The sequence below is a fragment of the Setaria viridis genome, chromosome 5 (assembly GCF_005286985.2).
Source record: "Setaria viridis chromosome 5, Setaria_viridis_v4.0, whole genome shotgun sequence".
NCBI classification, from domain to species: Eukaryota; Viridiplantae; Streptophyta; class Magnoliopsida; order Poales; family Poaceae; genus Setaria; species Setaria viridis.
In genome coordinates, this window is record NC_048267.2 from 44421813 (window position 1) to 44443631 (window position 21819).

A 21819-nucleotide genomic window follows, 5' to 3' on the forward strand; every position below is an offset into this window, starting at 1 on the left:
GATGGAATACGGTGAGCTGCTGAGATGGCAATTAGGCTGTCGGGTGAGGAATAGACCAGACAGTTTACGCTACGGATCATCATCTCTAATACGTGCGTCTGAAAAACAAACACAAAGCTGGAGCAGCGGTGGGTGGATTCCTTCGTCGACCTCGAGCCTGTCTGTCTGAGTTTGACCCGGGGCTGGCCCACCGGCGCCCCCCATGCTTATCCACTCACCTCCGTCCATCCCATCGACAGAGACGTCCGCACAGCCTACAACTAGAAGAGAAAGCAAAGCTGCAGCCAATTGCTGGCTGCAGCGGAGGAATCTCCCATCTCGTCCTGGCAGAGTTGCAGCGGTGGTGACTGCAAGTACTGCTGCCTGTACTGCCCCCAACTGGCGGAGGACACTGACGGCAGATGCCAAGAACATCACTGACCTTGACCCCAAATCTGCCGCAACCCATCCATGATCCGTCCGCCGGTCTGCCGGCCCGCGTCGAGTTCAGCTTGCTCGGTTCATCAACCGCCGCATGCGGAACTCGCCGTCTCAATCGTAATCCAAACACTGGTGCTAGATTTTAGTAGTATCACGATGCTAATGAGAGGGTTCAACATGAACTAATATAAAATTAATGTGACAGGTACTAAACTTTAACACACTTCTCGGCAATAATCACATCTTCCCCTTCAAAAAATACCACAAAGAACAGCAAGAATGCAGTACTATACAGCGCTCTTCCGTCTGGTTGTGCGCGCCGTAGGGAGACGAGACAGGGAGTGTCACGGCAGGCGCCGCAGCGGCAGTGCGCGGAGTCCGGCCGGGACAGGCAGACAGCCGCGCGCCGCAAGTCAAACACGGCATGAAAATACGCAGGCCCCCCCCCTGGAAAGCAAGCCAAGACTTCACTTCATCCCAGGGCGTCCGTTCCCGTCCTGCTCCTGCCCACCCCCGCAACCAAAGTCTCAAGCATGCCAAGATTGCTACTGGATTTACCATCCCCCCCCCCCCCCCCCCCACCAATTGGCACGACTGTAATATCTCACGGACTCACGCCTTAAAAATGGTTATCTCCATTGTCAGCATATCTGCGTCAGGAAAGAAAAAAAAAGAGGCATGTCATCGTGAAGATTTTCTTTTCCGCCTTCAGTTGCAGGAGATCACTACAGTACCACTACTAACTGATACTAGAATCATTTTAGTGCAAATAGTAAACTAAAATGGAGAATATATTATCGTGCTCCATCTGGTGATAATGATAGGATACTGTCCGGACACAGGCTGTGAACACCAGTCTACCGGTCCAAGTGGATGTAACAAAGGAGGGAAAAAAAACGCATTCCTCCTCGTCTTGCTGCTGCTGGTGCCTGACAGCTTTCCCTTCCTTTCCTCCTCCCCTTTTGCATTGCATGCAGGGGCTTCTACGGTCTACCAACCTCAGGTGAGCTCACAAAGCGGGGCCGGCAGTAACTAGTAAAAATAAAGTAGCTAAAGCCCCAGAGTAACCGCAGGTGAAAGTAAAAACGCAGAACGATCAATGATGTGAGAGGGGGTGAAAAAAAAAAGGATAGGAAAGCAGCAGATGAAAAAGAAAGTCCAAATAGGAAAGTGGGCGTGGTATCTTTCCCTAGATTTTCTTATTCCCCCTTCTCTCTCCTCCTACTCTCTCTCTCTCTCTCTCTTTCTTTCTTTCTCTCTCTCTTCTTCCTCCACCCCCTCGTCTCCCTTCCACCATCAGGCTCTGGCCGGTCGCCATCTCCCCCATCCATCCCCCTCGCCCTTCGTCTTCGCCTTGCTCTTGGCTTCCTCGGGGCAGGCAGGTGAAGGGGAAGGAGGAGGCAAGAGCCTGATTTGATCTGCTTGCTTTTGGGTTGCCGAGGAGAGGGAGAGGGAGAGGGGTTGGTGCCGTTGGAGGAGGCGTGCCTCTGTGTCTGTGTGCGCGCGGAGATGGACCCCAAGTTCCCCACGCCCCCACCGCTAAACAAAACGGAGCCCACCACCGCGACGACCACCACCACCACCACCTCCACGACCGCGCAGCAGCAGCAGCAGCTGGATCCCAAGGACTACCAGCACCAGCAGCCGGCGCAGCACCAGGAGCAGCAGCAGCATCACCACCTGCAAATCCAAATCCACCAGCCGCCGCAGCAGGACGGGGGCGGCGGCGGGAAGGAGCAGCAGCAGCTGCTGCAGGTGGCGGCGCCGGCGGCGGAGCGGAGGGTCGCGCTCGCGCCCAAGCGGAGCTCCAACAAGGACCGCCACACCAAGGTCGACGGCCGGGGCCGCCGGATCCGGATGCCCGCGCTCTGCGCCGCTCGGATCTTCCAGCTCACGCGGGAGCTCGGCCACAAGTCCGACGGCGAGACCGTGCAGTGGCTGCTGCAGCAGGCCGAGCCGGCCATCATCGCCGCCACCGGCACCGGCACCATACCGGCGTCCGCGCTCGCCTCCGTCGCGCCCTCGCTCCCCTCGCCCAACTCGGGGCTCGCCAGGCCGCACCACCACCACCCGCACCACATGTGGGCGCCGCCCACCGCGTCCGCTGGCTTCTCCTCGCCGGCCTTCTTGAATTCCGCCGGTGCAGGCGCCGGCGACGCCGCTGGTATCGGCGGCCTCATGCAGCGGATGGGGCTCCCAGCTGGCCTCGAGATGCCGGCCGGGGGCGCCGCGGGGGGGACCCTCGGCGCCGGCGGTCACATCGGCTTCGCGCCCATGTTCGCCGGGCACGCCATGCCGGGGCTCGAGCTTGGGCTCTCGCAGGATGGCCACATCGGGGTGCTCGCCGCGCACGCGCAGTCGATCAGCCAGTTCTACCACCAGGTCGGAGCTGCCGGGGCCAGCGGCCAGCTGCAGCACCAGCACGAGCACCAGCATCACCATCACCAGCAGCAGGAGGACGGTGAGGACGACCGTGAGGACGGCGAGTCAGATGAAGAGTCTGGGCAGTAGTGTAGCCGTTCAACCTTGCGTTTCTTTCTGGGTGTTCCTTGAAGAGGAGAGAAGGAGAGAAAAAGTGTATGCACGCCGCACGCTGGACACGGGATGCTTCTGCTACTCTTGGATTCTTGTTCGTCGAGTTGTGATGAATTTTTATGTTCATTTTTTCACGTGTGATATCAAAACTCAATGGAGGCCTTTTGCTCCGAGGACTTGCTGGATCAAGATCATCCTGTGGTTCTTCCCACTATTCTGTGGATGATCGCCCGGAGCCCTCTCCTCCGACTTCCAGGTAAAGTTTACATTTTTGCATTCAGTGTGCCACGTCTGGTTTTCATTGAAAGATAGTATGATTGACTGCTGAGTGTATCTATTGATGGTTGTGCTATCCTGCAGATGTATGATAGCTGAAAGCTGGATGAATTGGATCAATCGCCTTTGAGTGAGTGCCTTATTTGTCATTGCAAAGTGTGTAGATATTCAGGTAATTTTGCTGTTAGAGAGGTGTTCTTTTATCGTAGTGGTGATCCTCTTTTTAAAACAATTAAGGTAGTTGCTGGCAATCCGATCCTCCTCCAAAGACTGTTTCTGCAACGCAAATACAACTCACAATTCAAATGCCGCAGTTACCCATACCTCTTTGCTTGTTCTGTGGCATGCCAATGATACGTTTCTGACTTCAAGATTTCTTCTTTTTATGGACAAACACACATATCCTAGTTGTTTTCTTGATTCATGTAGGTATTGTTTCAGTATATATAAATATAGGAGGCATTGTCTATTACTAGTAACACACATAAAATGGGTAAGGATCAAGAGGTTAGATCAGTAGATGGTGCCACTGATAAATGTGCGTGCAAAACAGAATATATGGAAGGTCTCCAAATGGTGTTTGATTCAGAGATGAAAACCTAAAGATTACACCTGATCTATCACAGAAACTGATGCTTTGTTGTCAACGAATATTTCCTGGAAAATTTACATTCTTGAGTTCCATTTGGTTGATATATATCTCCAAACTTCCGAAGTGAAAACAATATCTTCATCTAGTCACCAAAACCTTGGGATATCCTGCAATAATAAGACATGTTCAGTAACCCAAATCACAGAGTTTATACCACCTCAATGTTAATGACCTTGCACAATTTCTTATAAACAGCTAATGCTAAAAATAATTGGCCTGGCCATATTCTTTTATTTGGGGGATGTGAAACATCTTTGGGTCATCAGGACCCCCCCACCTATTCTTGTCATGGTGAATATGGCTACCTTATGTGCTTAGAGAACCGGTTATGGCCTCATAGTTGACGAGGTAGCTATTAGAATGTGCAGCATTAGGGACATGTCATTTTTTAAGAATGTCCATATCATCTGAAAAGTACTTATGGATCTTTTCACTTTTAACAACATGCTGAAGACAACATCCAGATCGAACTGACTTTAAGTTGGGCAGCAGCATGTTCGATAAAGTCACTGAGAGATCACAAAATATTTTTTTTCTATGTGAGCATCATGATTGTGTTGGCAAGTGTGGTTGCCCCATGTGTTTTAACTAGTTTATGGAGAGCTTGCCTTGCTTATAAACAACTGCAACTGCTGCTCAGTGGGGAAAAAAAAGATTCTCATGCTGTCTGGGTTTCATCTGTTCTTGCATGGAGTTCATTCATGTCCATTCCCTGTTTGTCCTTGCCACATTCATTTATGTGATCTTCATTACAAATGAGATAGCAAATCATATATCTGTGCGGTAACTGTTGGGTCTTGTTTGGTGCTCATAAAATTGAACCTGTATGTGGTACATTGATATCATCAGGGGCACATGGTCGGCTGTCAATGGTGGTAGTACGCTAGCACCACTACATCAGCATTGTCCTATGCTGAAATGTTCCAGAACCATAAAACTGATTTCTGTTGCTCCTTTTATGGAGTCTTTTTTTTTTCTGGTGGCTGTGGCTGCTGGTGACTTCATGGTTCTATCCACCCTGCCCACATTTATTTGCCGTGTTGCCAAGGGATGCAGACGTTGTCATTCTCATCCATGCTGCCTGATGCATGGAGTCCTTGTCTGTCTGATTGTGAAAATGTGATTTGGTAATTTGTTGATACTCTCATCCATCTTTTCGGATGTGAACATGCATTTATTCATATGAAATAGCCCACTTTACTATGGCTTGCAATACTCACAAGTGTAATAAGTCTTCTATCTATTTCTGCCAAAAGGCTAATACGTTTTCAGATACATCAGTAGTAGTGATTGAACTGATTGTATCTCCCGCTGCCCTGGATGCCTGTCGTTTAACCAATGCCCTGGATGCCTTGTGCTAATGCCACACTATATTGCCATTTTCTTTAAGTTGATAACATCTTGTTTCTTCTCAAACTTTCTGATTGTTAGGACTGCATCAGAATCTTATATGCTCAACTTTCTAAAGTTCTCGTTTGCAACTCAAGTACTATACTGCGACATAGCTTCATCAGTGCACTGAATTTCCCTTTGCCACTCCATGTTTGTACAAGTTGGCAACAGTAATTATTCGATATAGACATATAGTGTGAAGCATCTATATTCTATAGTGGTGACTGGTGAATGGAATCATTGGTTGGGAAGGTGGGCTGCTACCTCCATTGTGTGTCATGTGGCTCATGCCCCTCTTAAAATACCAACAGGATTAGATTAGCACAAGATTACAGAATGTGACAACTGACAACCCCAATGGAACGCAAAAGCTTCTTTACCATAACCTCGTATATCTTGTCACGGCCTCTCTCGCCGGGAGCGGGAGGTCACCTTTTTTTTGCCCTTTCTCGGCAAAAGTGATGGCAATTGGGTTGCCTGCGGATGCCAACATCTGTTTCGGACCTCGGTGGCAACCTTATTCTGTGGAGTGGCTTTTGTCTTTGTGCTCGCCCAATCTCTTCGGAGGCTTTTGTTTCTGCGCTGCTTTTCGTTCACTTTGTTTGCCCTTTGGTTACCATGGCTGCTTCCTTTTGCAACCAGTCTCTCTTTGTCTAGGTGCGCGATGAAGTGAAAGGTATATACAATACGTAGGGGTGTTTGTATACCCCTTGCTAAACTTTAACAAAGTCGTATCGGATGTTCGAATGGTAATTACGAGTACTAAATATGAGCTAATTATAAAACTAATTGCATAGATGGAGTCTAATTCGCGAGACGAATCTATTAAGCCTAATCTATGATTTGACAATGTGGTGCTACAATAATTATTTGTTAATGATGGATTAATTAGCCTTAATAGATTTATCTCACAAATTAGACTCCATCTGTGCAATTAGTTTTATAATTAGCTCATGTTTAGTTCTTCTAATTACCATCGGATGTAGCCTTAATAAATTCGTCTCACAAATTAGACTCCATCTGTGCAATTAGTTTTGTAATTAGCTCATGTTTAGTTCTTCTAATTACCATCCGAACATCCAAGGTGATCCTGCTAAAGGTTAGCACCTCATATCCAAACACCCTTTTGCTTGAAATGGTAACCTTTTGTATTTGAATTAAGCTGCCTTCTCTTCTCCGGCTCAAATTCGTTAGCCTTTTGTACTGTGTTTGGCTTGATGCATGCCAAAGTACTGTGAATTGATTGGAAAAATGTAAAAATCGTGAACTAAAATATACGATGGTTCGTGTTAAGCTTTTAGTCCTGGAGACCCAATCATGGCTTCTGTTTCCGTGGCGAGGACGTGTCACGACCCTGGGCTCCTTCCTACTAGCTTTATTCCTCCGCACGACGGCTGCCTGCGACCATCGTCGTGCCCACAACAGTGTGTGTCTGTGGTGGCAACCATCCGCCGATGGAACTTCTTCGTTGGCCATTTTCTGGTTTTTCAGGAAATTTTTATCCTTTCTTTTTTCTTGAGCCATACAAGCCCAAGCATACTTGTTCCGTGACGTCTCGAGGCCATGGACGGTAAGCATACTTGTTCCGTGACGTGTGAGACCGGAGTTGGAATTTCGATTGATGGATCTCGAGAGTGGATGGATGGATCCTTTCGATGGGAAGAACAAACAGGGCACGCGGATGGATCCTTTCGATTGATGGGAAGAACCACACATCAGCAGCAGCTTTACCATCCAGAAAATGGATGCAAGGTTACGCCGTCTATCCACTGAGACAGCACTCAGGCAATACATTGAGCTATGGACCCAACTCAATCAGTTTCAGCTAACAGACCAGGAGGACAGTATCATTTGGAGGTTCGCTGCAGATGGTCAGTACTCGGCTACATCGGCATATGCTGTCCAATTCGCAGGGACCTTTGCTGATGAACGCTGGAACATGATTTGGAAAGCCAAATTAGAAAGTAAATGCCGTTTCTTCGCATGGCTACTGTTGCAGCTCAGGTTACCAACCTCTGATCGTATAATCCGACGAGGAGGTCAAGCCCAACCAATCTGTAAGCTTTGCCACACCAGAGAAGAATCCATACTGCACATGATGGCTAAATGTTCCTATGCAACTGAACTCTGGCAGAAGATTGCACAATGGAGCAATTTCACACTCCCTGCAAATGGCCATCGAACAACTGCAAACTGGTGGGCTTCTATGGTTCAGGCAGGGGGATCTTCCAGGGAACTGCACTTGCAGCCTGGAACCTATGGAAGGAACGCTGCCGTCGGGTCCTCGACAATAAAGCACTGAACTCAGGACAAGTACTTAACATCATCAAGCAGGACATCATCGCCTATCGGGTTGCTAACTCTAATGCGGCTGCAAACGACACAGGCAATTGAGGCCGTCAAATGTAAAGTGCACATGATCCTCTATGGATTCACGATGCTATTAGAGTTGTTGGTTTCCTTTCAGTAGTTTTGCTTTTCTTCTAGTTCACCCTGCTCAACTGCCAGGCTTCTCTACTATAATGATAAGGCAGAGCACCTGCCGTGATTGCTCAAAAAAAAAATGCCAAGCAATCTTATCCTCTGGTCGCTCGGAGGGCTCGTTTTGATTAAGAGGGGCTTGCCGATTGGGACAGGGGCGCATCAAGCGCCGGCAAATTCTAATCTTGTTTTTGCTGGAGCAGGTCTCCAGGATCAGGTCAAACAGGACAGCACAAACGGTGTCCCAACTCCTCCGGACGACGTTTTTTTAGAAGGTGAATTCCGAACAACTAAAAGCAAAAGCAGGTTGCTTGCATTAAAAGAAAAAAAAAACAACTCGAGCAAACTATCCACGGGCCAGATACCACCAAAAGAGGCCCATGACTCGGCCCAGCCCAGTATCTGACGCACGCACGCACAACGCAGCGGTGTTGAGACAGAAAGAAAGAAAGAAAGAAAGAAATTCTCCCCGTCTCGTCTCGCTGCTGCGTGCCTGCGGGGACACTCCATCTCCACCACGATCCCCCACCCTCCTCTCGCCGGCCGAGGACGAGCCGCCGCCGGCAGCAGGGCGCGGGCTACAGCTAGTCCGTTCGATTCTTCGGAGCCTGCAAGCGGGAGCGGCGTCCTTGGCGAGGAGGCGACATGAAGCCCCCGGCCGCCGCCGGCAAGGGCGGCGCGGTGGACCCGTCGTTGCCGCGGTTCAGGTGCCAGGAGTGCCGCCGCGCGCTCGTCGTCGTCGGGGTCGACTCGTACGCCGACAGGCTGCCCGCCCACGCCGCGTCCGGTACCAGTACCCTGTCTCCCCCACCCGATTAACCCTCTCCTATCTTCTCTTCCTATATGTATACCCTTGAAATATTCCATCGATTTGAGTCGCTTCTCTGCTTGTTGAAATTCCCGTGCCGCAATTGGAATTAGATTGTGCCAAATATGCTGCCCGGATCATCAAGTTGTTATTGATTCAAGCTGGAGTTGCTCCATGCTTCTAGTTGCCAATCGAATTCAACAATTGAACCTCTATGACCACATATTGGATAAGCCAAAGGGACAAAGCCAGCAAATACTTCAAAAATGTCACTTGTTTTCTTCCTATCATGTTGCCAAAGATTCCTAATGATTTAGTTTTCTTGATGCTAGAAGCCGGAGTTGCTTCATGCTTTCAACAATTATAAGTTGTTCTGTTGCATTGGTGCCGAGACCAGGATTAGCATGTTGCCATTTGCCTTGCTTACTTCAATCCTGTTATTTCAAAAAAAAATTCTCAAGCAATGCCCATCAAGCCTCTTCAAGATGCAACTTTGTGGTACTAGTGGCACTTATCTAGCATTGCCATTTAATTGATGCAGGTAATCATGCATCTTCTGTTCAGGGCAGTGTTATGGGTGCAAGCAGGATGGAAAATTCCTATGTCGTGTTATCCAGGCAGAACAGATCTCAAGGTCCTAGAATTCCCCCACGCCCACCAAGTGCGGCAGCCCCACATACTGAACCCAGCCAACCAACAAGAGCAATAGAGGGGTCATATATAGTGCTTCCACCTCCTGCCGCTTCCATATACAAGACACCTGCCTCCGAAGGAGGTGGTGCACAGCTTACACCACCGGGGGTAAACTCCAGTAGCCCTTCACCAGGAAACAATTCTGGATTTCACTCTAGTGTTACAGTACTGAAAAGGGCTTTTGAGATTGCTAGCTCACAAACTCAGGTACAATTGATTGCTTAAGATGTGCATATATTACTTGTTTGAGCATTCATGGATTTGCTATTGCTGTCCTTCGTGTTTCCTTCTTTTCGTTGCCTCAGAAGTTATTGTATCAGACGTGTGATTTTCTCCTGCTAAGCGTAAGAGACATCACTACAGCGATATATCTACTAACAACAGTACATTTCTACTCTTCTAATTACATATGCAGGTTGAGCAGCCACTTTGTTTGGAATGCATGAGGGTTCTTTCTGATAAGATGGATAAGGAGATTGAAGATGTTAATGCTGATATTAAAGCTTATGAGGCTTCTCTTCAACGTTTGGAGCAGGAACCCTACAACATACTCAGTGAAACAGACTTTCAGAAGGAGAAACAAAAGGTGACCGTTCCTGTTGCATATCTATGGTTTGATGATAAACTCATTATGAAGGTTACGAGATGCAAATTCCACTGTTTAATAGATATACTTGATGGTTACCTCCCACCAAACGTGAGTGACCCTGAACACTTAGCAGCAGTGTATGGAGATCCAGTTTGATCCTTTGACTCTAAAGTTATCAGATCAAGTTGCACAAGATGAAAAATTATATTGCGATTGAACACTGAAGCGTATAATAGTGCACAAGCATCTTTCAGACATACTATGAGACAATGAAACTTATGACAACCTTATTCGTATTTGTGTGGTCTACAATTTCAGATCGAGGAAGAAGAAAAGAAACTTAAAGCTGCTATTGAAGAAGCTGAAAAGCTATATTCAGAAGTTACTTCTGAAATGAAAGATCTTGAAATAAAGTCTAAACAATTTGAGGAATTGGAAGAGCGGTTAGTATCTGTCCTCATTGACATTAGTTCTGCCGTTTTTCTATAGGATACACAGTCTTGAATAATTTTTATTTACTTGGAGTCGCTGGGAAATGATATCACAGAACCATGGTTTTAATACAACATTTATACAAAGTTTTTGGTTTTTACACCATTTGTGCTGTTCATTTGGCTCCTGCTACTTGGAGTGCTACAAATGCTTTTCATGTAAAGCTGATGTTGTCATTTTTTTTTTAATTAGGTATTGGCATGAATTCAACAGTTTTCAGTTTCAGTTGAAATCTCACCAGGTATTACTTAAATGTATGCATGATATCAATTTGTCAGAATAATAATACAACAAATTATTGTTGTCATACTTTGAAGTTTGTTGTGTTCCTACTGACCTCCAACAAATTGTTGTTATCTGTGAGACAACATATATTTTTTTCCATGTCACAGGATAATAAATAAAGCAATATTAACCAAGAAGTCTGGTTGATTTTGTAATCATATACTTCTGGCACATCAATAAATTGCCGACTGAAAGCTAATCATATTTCTGCTACATGCATACTGTCTGTGTTGTTATGTTCCGTACTGCCTTGTTTGGATATACTGTCATCTATCACAAATTTTGACTTCTTATGTATGTGCACGTTTTCTTATCCTGAATAGTTTGCCATATTTTTTGTGATATTTTCATTGTCATCTGAAAAATATCACTTCACTGTTCAGGAAGAAAGAGATGCAGTTTTTGCCAAGATAGAAGTTTCTCAGGTTCATCTGGAACTGTTGAAACGTACTAATGTTCTCAATGATGCATTCTATATTTCACATGATGGAGTAATTGGAACAATAAACAATTTCCGCCTCGGACGTCTCTCTAATGTGGAGGTAAGTTTGTAGGTCCCAAAATGCATAAATACCACATTGATTCACATACTCAGTGCTTCTCAAAAGAATGTACAGGTTGAGTGGGATGAGATAAATGCTGCTTGGGGTCAAGCTGCACTGTTGTTGCATACCATGGCTCAGTATTTCACTCCGAAATTTCAGTATCCTTTCGCTCTCTTATCAGTAGCATTACAAAGTGCATAGGTTAACTTGCAATTTTATGAAGTGCATAAATCGTAATTTGTAATACTAAGCACAATACCATTGTTCTAAATGGAAATATTGCTATAGAGTTCCTGAACATTTTCCTAGATACCGGATCAAGATTCACCCTATGGGAAGCTATCCAAGAGTCACAGATATCCACAACAATACATATGAACTGTAAGCTTTCTGCTGGCAATGTATTCTTTCCCTCTTTTGAGACAATCTATAGTTTAGTAGTCCTCACTTTTCTTAGGTTTATAACAACTCTACATGTTTTTCAAACCTTCTTGCCTTAGCAAGATTCTCTTGTATCAGGCAGTGTAAATTTATCATGCTTGGGATGTTAGTAAGACACACTATTGATCTGCAGGTTTGGTCCTGTGAATTTGTTCTGGAGCACCCGATTTGACAAAGCCATGACATGGTTTCTGACTTGCCTGCAAGAGTTTGCTGAGTTTGCCGTAAGTTTGGATAAGGAGAATAATGTTCCATCTGAGAAATCATTGAAGCTTCCCTATAAGTAAGACTTCTTGCAAATCTATTGTTCTCGTGATCCTCATGTTTACGTGCCTCGGCGAGCCTAGTCATTCATACATCTGAATTTCATGTTTTATGCTTATAACCCAACATTCTCTTTTGCAATTGCTCTTGAAGAATAATTTAACTCTGGTACGAGGTGAAATTTGTTCAAATGCATTAGGTTTAGCTGCAAGCAGTACATACTTAAGAAAGTGCAGTGCACGTGTGGGGACTCTGTTGTGATAATAGTATGTAGTAAATTGGAAGAATTTTTAATGTATTTTATGCTACTTGCACTGATGTGAATTAAGATTGCTTCATTTTATAGGATAGATGGAGACAAAGTAGGGAGCCATACAATCGTCCTAAGTTTCAATAAGAATGAGAACTGGACGAAGGCGCTAAAGTACATGCTGTGCAATCTGAAATGGGTTCTCTACTGGTTCATTGGCAACACAAGTTTTGCGCCACCCTCAGGGCCAGTGCGCGCACAATCTCTGAAGAACAAGAGCTCATGATGTTTTAACTTGTACATAGTTTAAAATACCAACCAAGGTATTGACCCTAGTCGTTAGACTCTAGCCGTAGTGACGATAACGACACAGTTGATGTACATACATGTAGCACATAATGTCTATTACTTCAAGTCTGCCGTCCTGTCCGAACCCTCTTGTATGTGGATTCCAATTCCATCGGCCGTTCCATTCAAGTAGCAGTAATAAGATTGTTCAGTCTTTTAAGACTTTCTATTTCACCTCAGTCGAAAATGTAAATACGCACAAGATTGAGTTCAGAACCTGATGCTTGCGGACGGCATTTTTGGCTAACTCGATGCTGCTCCAACTGGGAGGACCCAACAGAACAGAACAAACGGCATCAGCACGGATAGCCTCTTTCTTCCTTCATCCCACGTTACTATTCATTGGCTTTTCCTTCGTCCCACGTTACTATTCGTTAGCTTTTCTAGATACATAGCTTTAGTTACGTATCTGGACATAACTTTTCTAAGTTTAGCTACGTATCTAGATATCTAGGTGCATAGCAAAAGCTATGAATCTAGAAAAACCAAAACGAATAGTAATTTGTGATGACTTTTCTAGATATATAGCTTTAGCTACGTATCTAGATATAGGATATGTCTAGATGCATAGCAAAAGCTATGAATCTAGAAAAATCAAAACGAATAGTAATTTGTGATGACTTTTCTAGATATATAGTTTTAGCTACGTATCTAGATATAGGATATGTCTAGGTGCATAGCAGAAGCTATGAATCTAGAAAAATCAAAACGAATAGTAATTTGGGACCGAGGGAGTAGCAGCTATGATGCCTTACCACGATTGCGTCCAGCCGTGGCGTTTGCAACTGCTGCTCGGAGGTCCAGCCTGCCAGTAACGTATGGTCACTGCTGCGATGCCATTCAGATTGCTCATGACGGCTCCCTAAACAAGGCCGTGACAAGCAGTTGAACAAAAACTATTATAATATCCCATTCTTCTGATCTCAAATCAACCGGCCAGCAAGTGACCTGATCTCAACAGCACGAGACCATATATTTTATACCTCTCCCTTCCATGTGATCTGATCTGCACACATTATTTCTTGCCGTCAGACAGCAACAAGTAACAGCACAGCACAGCACAGCGATGTTAAAAAAGCGACACCTGAAGAAAACTTCCCAGGCTCAGTCTGATCTATACCTTCACAGTTTACGACAGATCAACAAAACTACGGACAAAAATACATGATGATCTTGTCTGTCCTGTACAAATGTCACTTCTGTAAACCTGAGGGCATCGATACAAAAAGAGGCCTCCTTAATTTCAGCTACATCTTGACAAATCTGGTAAAACTACAACTACAGAAAAGATCAGGCAAAAAAATGGAGCCACGGTGCAAAATTTTTGCGGAGTTACAAAGAGGTGAGCATGTACACAGAACAGCATGCTAATCATCTCGAACAATCTCGCCCATCATGATCCGGTTACTGTGGACCTTGAAGCCAAGAAGAGAAGGGTCAATCTGCTTTCCTTTCTTTGCTTTCTTCTTTGCACCCTTACCACCTGGGCCACCGTCAGCAGATTCTGAGGTATCATATTGCAACGGTGGTTTCTTTGACTTCAGCGCTTCGCTGAATGAAGGACCAGAGGCATCTGGATTGTTGGTGGCTGATGGCATGCTATACGCCCCTGTCTCTTTGTTGCTAGGAACAGAGGTTTCCATAGCCTGGGCTACTGAGGAGACGACACCTGGTTCCATCTTATTCTCTGCACAGCAGATATCATCAAAATTAAAAGCCTGATGATGTGCAGACCTAAAATTCCAGTCAGTCAAACTTGTATAACTTTGACCAAGAAGAAACCATGTACATTGAAAATGTAAGGTTGATATTGTTAGGCTTATGTTTGAAATTACATACTTTCATAAAGATTGCTAATTAAAGTGTCCATGTCTAAATCACTTAGATCAAAGAGAGTAAATAACATGGTAATTAGGATGGCCCAGTTACACCTGTGATTGTGACATAGCACACAAACTACCAAAGGGGGTACAAACTCGCTTGGGTTATCTATCAAATTCACAATCAGGTGGCCATCCAGTTTATTCTCCGTATAGTTTATTTCTAATAAAATCGGCAGTCAAGTAACGTCCGCGAGCTTTTTAGTAAACACTGTCAAAGTAATATTAACCATATAAAAATTTGACAATTCCACTGAACCATATAGTTTGAAAACCCATACCATCAGAGGACGCAAGGCCTGCCTTCTTCATCCTGATTGTTGATAGATCCGTAGAAACTGCCTGGGATGTAGCAGGATGTTGGTTTGCAGAGCGTTTTAGTAAGGAGTGAGAGCTCCCTTTTGATATGCCACTATCAGACCTGCATATGAAACACAAAGCACATCTATGTATTATAAATACAGTAGAAAGCCAACTTTTGTTCTCCCATAAAGAGTGTACCACAGAAAAATAATTTGAGCAAAAACAAATGCAGGATGTTGTAGCAAAGTAGTTATCACTGTAGAGATACACCTTAACAAATACTACCTCCATTCTAAAATATATCATGTATAGCTAGGCTAGCTCATTTTTTGAACTATCCATTCTAAAATATATCACGTATAGCTAGGCTAGCTCATTTTTGAACTAATAAGCTTGTCCTAAACGCCATATATTTAAGAACTAGGGGGGTACTAAAGAGTAATAACCCTTGGCTGGAAAAAGACTTTGCAGAAAGCTATGTTTATCAGTGCAGGCAAATCTCACAATGATTGAAGTACAGATTACAATTAGTCAGTGCTCTAACGCGGGAACATCAGAACAAAACGAGGATCACGCCAAATAAAATATTAGAATGGTAAAGTGAAAAAAAAACATATCAAGGTTCACTGAGAAAGATAGTAGATATAACAGAGTGGCACAGCTACAAAGTTTAGAATAATACCAGTTGTTAACAGCTTCTTCAGAAAAATTAGTATCATCCCCAGCCAAGTTCACGCTTGAACCCTGCTTTTTTCCCCTAGTCAACTCATTGACGCTCCCAACCAACTGATTAGCTGACGCTCTGCCACCTGTGACATCTGAAAAATCCCTTTGAACATCATCAATTCCAAGAAAATGCTTCTGCTCAAGCATTGATCCAGAGCCTGATCTAAGGTTATATTTTCCACTGTTCTCAATGCTGTTGGTTAAACTATCAAGGTTGGCCGATCCCTCCTGCGCTGACTGCCCTGTTTTTGAAAAAAGTGACCTTTCTGCAAGAGATTCCTCAAAAGACAACCTGTCCACTGGGGACCTCAAAGGATTCTCCACAACAGGCTGTGCAAAGTGATCTTTACGCCCAAATGATGCCGGCACTGGAACATCAGGGAAGCCCAAAGATTGTTGCGACTGAAGGACAAGTTTCTTATGAATCATATCACTCAAATCTTGTTCTGCATTCCTCTCTTTGTTCATAAGTGCTGCCCATGCATGTGGGTTGTCAGCAGCAAGGTTCATTTCCACGTTCCTCCTCTGCTTCTCTGCTTCAATCTGCAACTGGTTGATGCGTGAAGATTCCATTAGACTATTTTGCAGTTGTCCATTTGCATCTGACCAGTGCCTTTCCAGCCTTCCTAAGTGAGAACCAGAATGCTGCTCCTGAAGCCTATGTTGCTGGGGATGAACACCTGAAGGAAGCATAGGCATTTGGCCTAAAGAATATAAATCACCATGTGTTTCCAACTGACCAAGTCCATGATGGCGTGCTAGGGCATTTATAACATCTGGGTTTGGTACAGGACCACCACCAGGCAAAGAACCAGACCGCTCGAGTGAGTGAATACCTTGGCCTCCCCTATGCAAACGCTCATGCAAGGACAAGCTCCTATCAAGAGGTTCATGCTGCTCAAACGATGAGGATCTCTGAAGGTTCTCCAGAAGATCAAAACGACCATGCCGAGATGCATGGCCTTGATTTGGACTGGTTCCTGGGCGGATAAACTGGGCAGCATCATCCATCGGCCAGACCCCACTTAAGTGCCTTTCTTCCTCCCTGCCTGAATGTTGCCTCAGAGCATTAGCCAGCTGTTGTGACTGAAGCTGCTCGTGCTGAAGACCTAAAAGAATTTGCTGCTCCAAAGGAAGCATCTGTCTCTGATTTGGACGTGAAAGAACATCCAACATATCATTATGATGCTCCCTATGAAGCCCATGGCCAAATTTTGCTTGAATTAGTTGTTCAATCGCCGCATCATGCTGCCTTTGTAAATGGTGTGGTTGTTGATGCAGTTCATTTAATACATGCTCCCGAAGTAAGACTTGATCAACCATATTTGCTGGTCCAAAATTTGAACCCTGCAACTGCTGCTGCAACAGTTGCTCAAGAATCATCTGTTGCTGCTGCTGCTGTTGTTGTTGCTGCTGTTGCAAGAGCTGGGCTTGCCGTTGCTGCTGCAGCTGCCTCTGGTGCTGCTCTTGTTGGAGCTGTTGCCGACGTTGCTGCTGCTGGTCAAGTTCAAACTGGACTCTCAAAAGATGCTCCACATCAGAAAGTGGTTGATTCATAGGCTGTCGGTGTTGGTGCAAAGAATCAAACACCTGGCCTGGAAACGGACCAGGAAACTCCAAATTGTTACGGGCCATCATTTGCTCTTGCTGCAGTTGCTCCCTTCGGATCTGTTGAAGCAGCAGTTGCTCCTCAAAATTCAAATGATGCTCAGCCTCAACCTGAGGGATTCTGCCTGGAATATTTGCATCATTCATACCATCCAACCGCCCAAAGTTTGCAGGCCATTCATCACGAATACTGGAAGCTTCATTCATCCTGCTAAGTTGTCCATGTCTAATGTTTACAGGTGGAATGTCCTTGGGTGCTGTAGGCTTGGGACTTCTACGCTCATTTAAACCAAGTACATTCGATGAGAGAGGTTGCTTTGGATGCATCCCTTCCAGCTCAGACCAAAGCAAGCCAAGAGGACTCAGATCACTCTCTCTTGGGACATCATGCTGCGGCAGATTAGCTTCTCCCACCCCAGAATGAGGATCACGTGATGCCAACTGGAAATCCGCACGGTCATTCTCTAGATCCCGTACGGATTGACCAATGCTGCTATTAGGCCTCCCAGTGTACAACACTTCTGTCATGAACATGAAAAAAATGAACAATTCTATCTCAAGAAAAACAGGACAAATGAACTTTTAAGCAAAAGATAAGGAGCCTAAACACAAAGAAAACTAACCTTCAGCATCCTGAGGAACTGATTCAGGAATGTGCTGCTGGCGATTACTGATATTTGCTATATCCTTTCCTGTTTCAGGTGAAGATAACCAACCAGTACGCGAAGGTAATGATGCTTCATGATCACTTCTTTTAGGATCGACTGCATTGCTTTCAGAATCCCATTTGGAAGCTTGGTCACCTTTCCCAGAAGAAGCAGGAGTAGGGATTGCAGCCTCAAATTTACTCTGAGCAGAATCCAAAGATTCAGCATTTTCATCACAGAGTGCAGGCGGATGAGATTGCGGTTTCTGTCCAAGGTGTGGCATGACTTCAACAAGTGGGCGGAAAGGAACATCATCTGGAGCCTGAGACAAACGCACAGGTAACTCCAAACCAAAGTACCCATCTTCATACCAGGAGATTATGTCAGCACCCAGAAATGGACCCTGCATGCCTCCTTGTGGATCCAGATAATATAATGTCAACTCCTCCGGGTAACTAGCATGGCCACCTGATTTCATATCCATGTCACTGTTTTGGTACGGCATAGGGGTTTCTGAACGATGCTCAAAGGGTGCCACATCAAACAGAGTGTTTGAATCATCTGGTAGCTTAGTGCTAAGATCAGGATCAGCACTTGACTTGGCTTCATCAGTTTTCAAACCTTCCTGAATGCCAGTAATACCATACTCATTACTGCCAGCATTTTCCTCCATAGGTCTCTTTGGTGGAGATGTACCAACACCACTAGAAAGCGTACGGTTGTCATAGAAGGCATCCTTCTCCGAGATTAAACCTGAAGATCCTTCTTGACCCAACCCACCAAATGCAACAGCAGCCTTTTCCTTGTCGTCATCAATACCAGAAGCCAGTTCTGAAACGATTATAAAATTTAGACTATAAGCAATGGATAAGAAACCAAACAATAGACAGTAACATTTGCATTTTTTTCGTCAACAAAAATGATGTTACAACTAACATCATGAGTATACCTTCAAGCTCTTTTGCCCTCTCTTTCTTGTTTCCAGTTGCATTGCTTCCCTCGCTGCTAATGACTTTACCCTTTCTAATATCTTCCAGAAGAGCCTACAAAGTAGAAGAGCAGATAAATAAATGGAAAATAGAGACAAGTAGAAGAGGCTGCAGAAAGTATGCAGAATATAAAGCCAGGCATTACCTCTTCAACAGTATCCGGTGCAACAAAGGCTAGTGGTTTGGAAGAAGTAGAGAGTGTGATGGAAGGAATTTCCTCCAGTTTAGCATCATCAAAGGATGACATCATATTTTTTTGCCTGTATATATCCAGAAGCTTCCCTCTTGGGTAGCGGAAACTACCAGCAGCTTTTGCAGACTTCCCGTGCACAGCTGGAGCACCAATTGGTCCTGCAGATGATGGCCGGCTGAAGGATGTGACTGAGTTTGGGTTTCCCCTGCCTCTTCCAGGGGCAAAGCCAACATTTGAGTCCTTTACACGCCCTTTCTCCGATCCAAAGCCTGGAGCAGCGCGGTATGTTGCAGTCCCGGCAGAATGACTTTCCTGACGGTGACGAGGCCTCCATTTATCACGGGAATCAGACTCAGACAGAAGCCTTCCTGTAAATGTCTGCTTTTCAGCATGTGTTTCATCCTTTTCTGCGTCAGCCTTCTTTTCTGACCTAGAGTCCTTCTCCTTGTCATCAGGTCCCCATCTTGTTGACCATTTTCCATCACGGCGACCCTCATTCCCCAAGGTACGGGTGGAACCATCATTCCACCTATCAGATGCAGGAGGTGCACGTGAATCAGTGTTATCCCTTGCAGAAACATTGTCAGATCGACGATCAATTTTACGGTTATCAACATCCCGCTCCACTTCCTTCTTGCGCTCCCTCCTCCCAAGCAAGCTTGTTTCCCTCTCCTCTTCAAGCCAACGAAGACTACTGTCAGCATCAAATATATTCCGCCTTCGTTCTTTCCTATCAACAGTTCCTTCCAGCATCCTCACTTCCCTTTCAGCAGGCTCAAAGGAGGACCCATGAGGCAGTGAAATCTGCAGATGAGAATCCAGCATCATTAGCAAGCACTTCTACCAGGAATCAATCAACATTACAGTACAGTAAAATATACGCATAGGAGAGAGCAGTTATTACAAACCTTTCCATCAGCCGGTTTGGCGTAGAGCCACTGAGGAGACAGAGGAATGCTGTTATCCAGGTGCAGCTGATCTGCATAGCAGAATACCTCAGGGTCAACGCTCAGAAAGAAATGGTCGTATCTTCCACATGACAGCTACTCATGCACAAGCTCACACTCCTACACACACATACGCATGGGAGCACACGCGCCTAAGGCAAAACGAACTAGCAACGCACAACCGAATCCAACGTACTTACGCGGTACGCGCTGCAGCAATCCCTCAACTGCTAACCATAAAGTCCGAACCGAATCCGCGAGAAATACGAAACATGTGGTTTCAGGCCAGAAATCCGTACCTTTGGAGTCGTCGACGAACCCCATGGCGGCGGCGGCGGCCCTGTCCTCCTCGATCCCAAGCGACAACCCATCTGCGAGACGCAACAACCACACGTCAAATCGGGAGCACCCACCAATCAATCACAGATCTGCGCTGCGGCGATCCAGGGCCGCGGCAGATCGGATCTCCCGCGGCCCGGGGCGCGCGGATCGGGCGGCTCACCTTTCCCGAGCGCGGCGGGTCGATCCAGCTTCCTCTCCGCCATCGCGGCCTCGCGGGATCCGAGAGCGTGGGGGAGTGAGCTAGGGTTTCAGGCAAGGAGCGGGAGCGGGAGCGGCGGCCTCCGCGGCGCGATCCGAGCGAACGGGGCGAGGAGGCGGCGGGGAGGGGGACCAGAGCTAGGGTTTTGAGCGCGAGGCGAGGCGTGGAGGTCACCGGCGAGGCGAGGCGAGGCGAGGAGCAGCAAGAGGGAAGGGAGGTGGCTGGGTTGGGTTGGGTTGGGGGCTGCGAGCTCTCTGTGTTTTTCGGGGAGGCTTTTTTGGTTGCTCGTTTCGATGGGTTTGCGTAGCGGCGTGCGCTGGGGCGAGAGAAGGGGAAGGGATGACGAGGGCCAACGAAGAGATAAAACATGGATTTGTTTTCTAGTGAACTCCTTTCTCTCACTCGAGCCATTTTTTCTTTATTTTGTACTTGTTGATGATGATAGAAACATTTTTCAAAAATGGTGGTGAGATGGTGTTATTTTAGGATGGGAATTTGTTGGGAGGATAGAGCAGGAGTTTACGTGTACAGTCGCGAATCATTCGAAACACATCATGCCTTTATACATATTTAAAAATCAAATTCCAAATGTCCAGATTATTTCTCATAGCTTAGACAGAGGAAAGTGATGACAAATTAAATGGTATATGAGAAAAATTTTGATTGTTTTTAGATACCATCTTTTTACTAGACCTATATTAGGAAAAACAAAAGGGCAAACAATTTGAGCCTGACGGCGAAAAAGGCCCACATAGAAAAGTCTATAAAAAAGGCTATATGAGAAAATTGGGACTTGAGCTTTTCTCGACGTCGGATACCTCCTCCTAAAGTTTAGCACCTGTTATACTGGATGTTTAGATGTTAATTAGAAGTATTAAATATAGACTAATTACATAATTGCACAGATGGAGTCTAATTCGCGAGACGAATTTATTAAGCCTAATTAGTTCATGATTTGACAATTTTGTGCTACAATAACCATTTGCTAATGATGGATTAATTAGCCTTACTAGATTCGTCTCGCGAATTAGACTCCATCTGTGCAATTAGTTTTGTAATTATCTCATATTTAATCCTCGTCTCGCGAATTAGACTCTATCTGTACAATTAGTTTTGTAATTATCTCATATTTAATCCTCCTAATTAGCATCTGAATATCTTATGTGATCCTACTGAAGTTTAGCATCTCGTATCAAACACCCTTCGAAATAGAGTTTTTTCATACTCATTGGGCTCAATACCCCTCCTGCGCTCCAGCCCAACAACCTCAGCCTCATCTTGCCGTGCGAGAAGCCAGCAATGCGGATCAGGCAGGCTTGTTAGGCCGCCCAGCCCTTCCCTTGATTTGGCCCGTGGGCCGCGTCGAAGAGGTCTCGACGCCTCTGTTGGAATAGCAAGCCCAACTCGTCAGCTTTGACTGTTCATCGCACTCGTCCACTGAAAATTAAAGCGTGTGCCATAGTTAAATCTGGAAAGAGAAAACAAAAGGCCATGGCCTATGAGAAAGAGAAACT

The 21819-nt window shown here is 45.5% G+C and overlaps 3 protein-coding genes across 7 annotated transcripts; 2 read left to right on the plus strand and 1 right to left on the minus strand.

Moving 5' to 3' along the window:
• Positions 1-1595: 1595 nt before the first annotated feature.
• Positions 1596-3554, plus strand: LOC117857618 (transcription factor TCP20). The gene is made up of 2 exons (XM_034740379.2): positions 1596-3211; positions 3316-3554. The coding sequence occupies exon 1, from the start codon at positions 1930-1932 to the stop codon at positions 2929-2931; it is 1002 nt and encodes a 333-aa protein (XP_034596270.1). The 5' UTR covers positions 1596-1929; the 3' UTR covers positions 2932-3211; positions 3316-3554.
• Positions 3555-8211: 4657 nt separating this feature from the next.
• Positions 8212-12645, plus strand: LOC117857294 (beclin-1-like protein). 3 transcript variants are annotated; one of them, XM_034739889.2, is made up of 10 exons: positions 8212-8543; positions 9106-9464; positions 9673-9843; positions 10165-10289; positions 10531-10579; positions 11007-11165; positions 11232-11326; positions 11478-11549; positions 11743-11892; positions 12225-12407. In XM_034739889.2, exons 1-10 carry the CDS (start codon positions 8402-8404, stop codon positions 12268-12270), a joined length of 1368 nt encoding a protein of 455 aa, XP_034595780.1. In that variant the 5' UTR covers positions 8212-8401; the 3' UTR covers positions 12271-12407. The 3 variants fall into 3 exon arrangements, with proteins under 3 accessions (XP_034595780.1, XP_034595778.1, XP_034595779.1); XM_034739887.2 differs by having other exon boundaries at positions 8214-8543; positions 12220-12645; XM_034739888.2 differs by having other exon boundaries at positions 8215-8543; positions 11241-11326; positions 12220-12645.
• Positions 12646-13540: 895 nt separating this feature from the next.
• LOC117857293 (uncharacterized) lies at positions 13541-20617 on the minus strand. Of its 3 annotated transcripts, none has more exons than XM_034739885.2 (9): positions 20267-20616; positions 20064-20135; positions 19726-19796; positions 18770-19621; positions 18585-18678; positions 17612-18466; positions 15337-17506; positions 14633-14772; positions 13541-14158 (listed from the first exon to the last, which is right to left on the minus strand). In XM_034739885.2, exons 1-9 carry the CDS (start codon positions 20307-20309, stop codon positions 13839-13841), a joined length of 4617 nt encoding a protein of 1538 aa, XP_034595776.1. In that variant the 5' UTR covers positions 20310-20616; the 3' UTR covers positions 13541-13838. The 3 variants fall into 3 exon arrangements, with proteins under 3 accessions (XP_034595776.1, XP_034595774.1, XP_034595777.1); XM_034739883.2 differs by having other exon boundaries at positions 15337-17509; positions 20267-20615; XM_034739886.2 differs by lacking the exon at positions 13541-14158 and having other exon boundaries at positions 14656-14796; positions 15337-17509; positions 20267-20617.
• Between the last annotated feature and the right edge of the window lie 1202 nt (positions 20618-21819).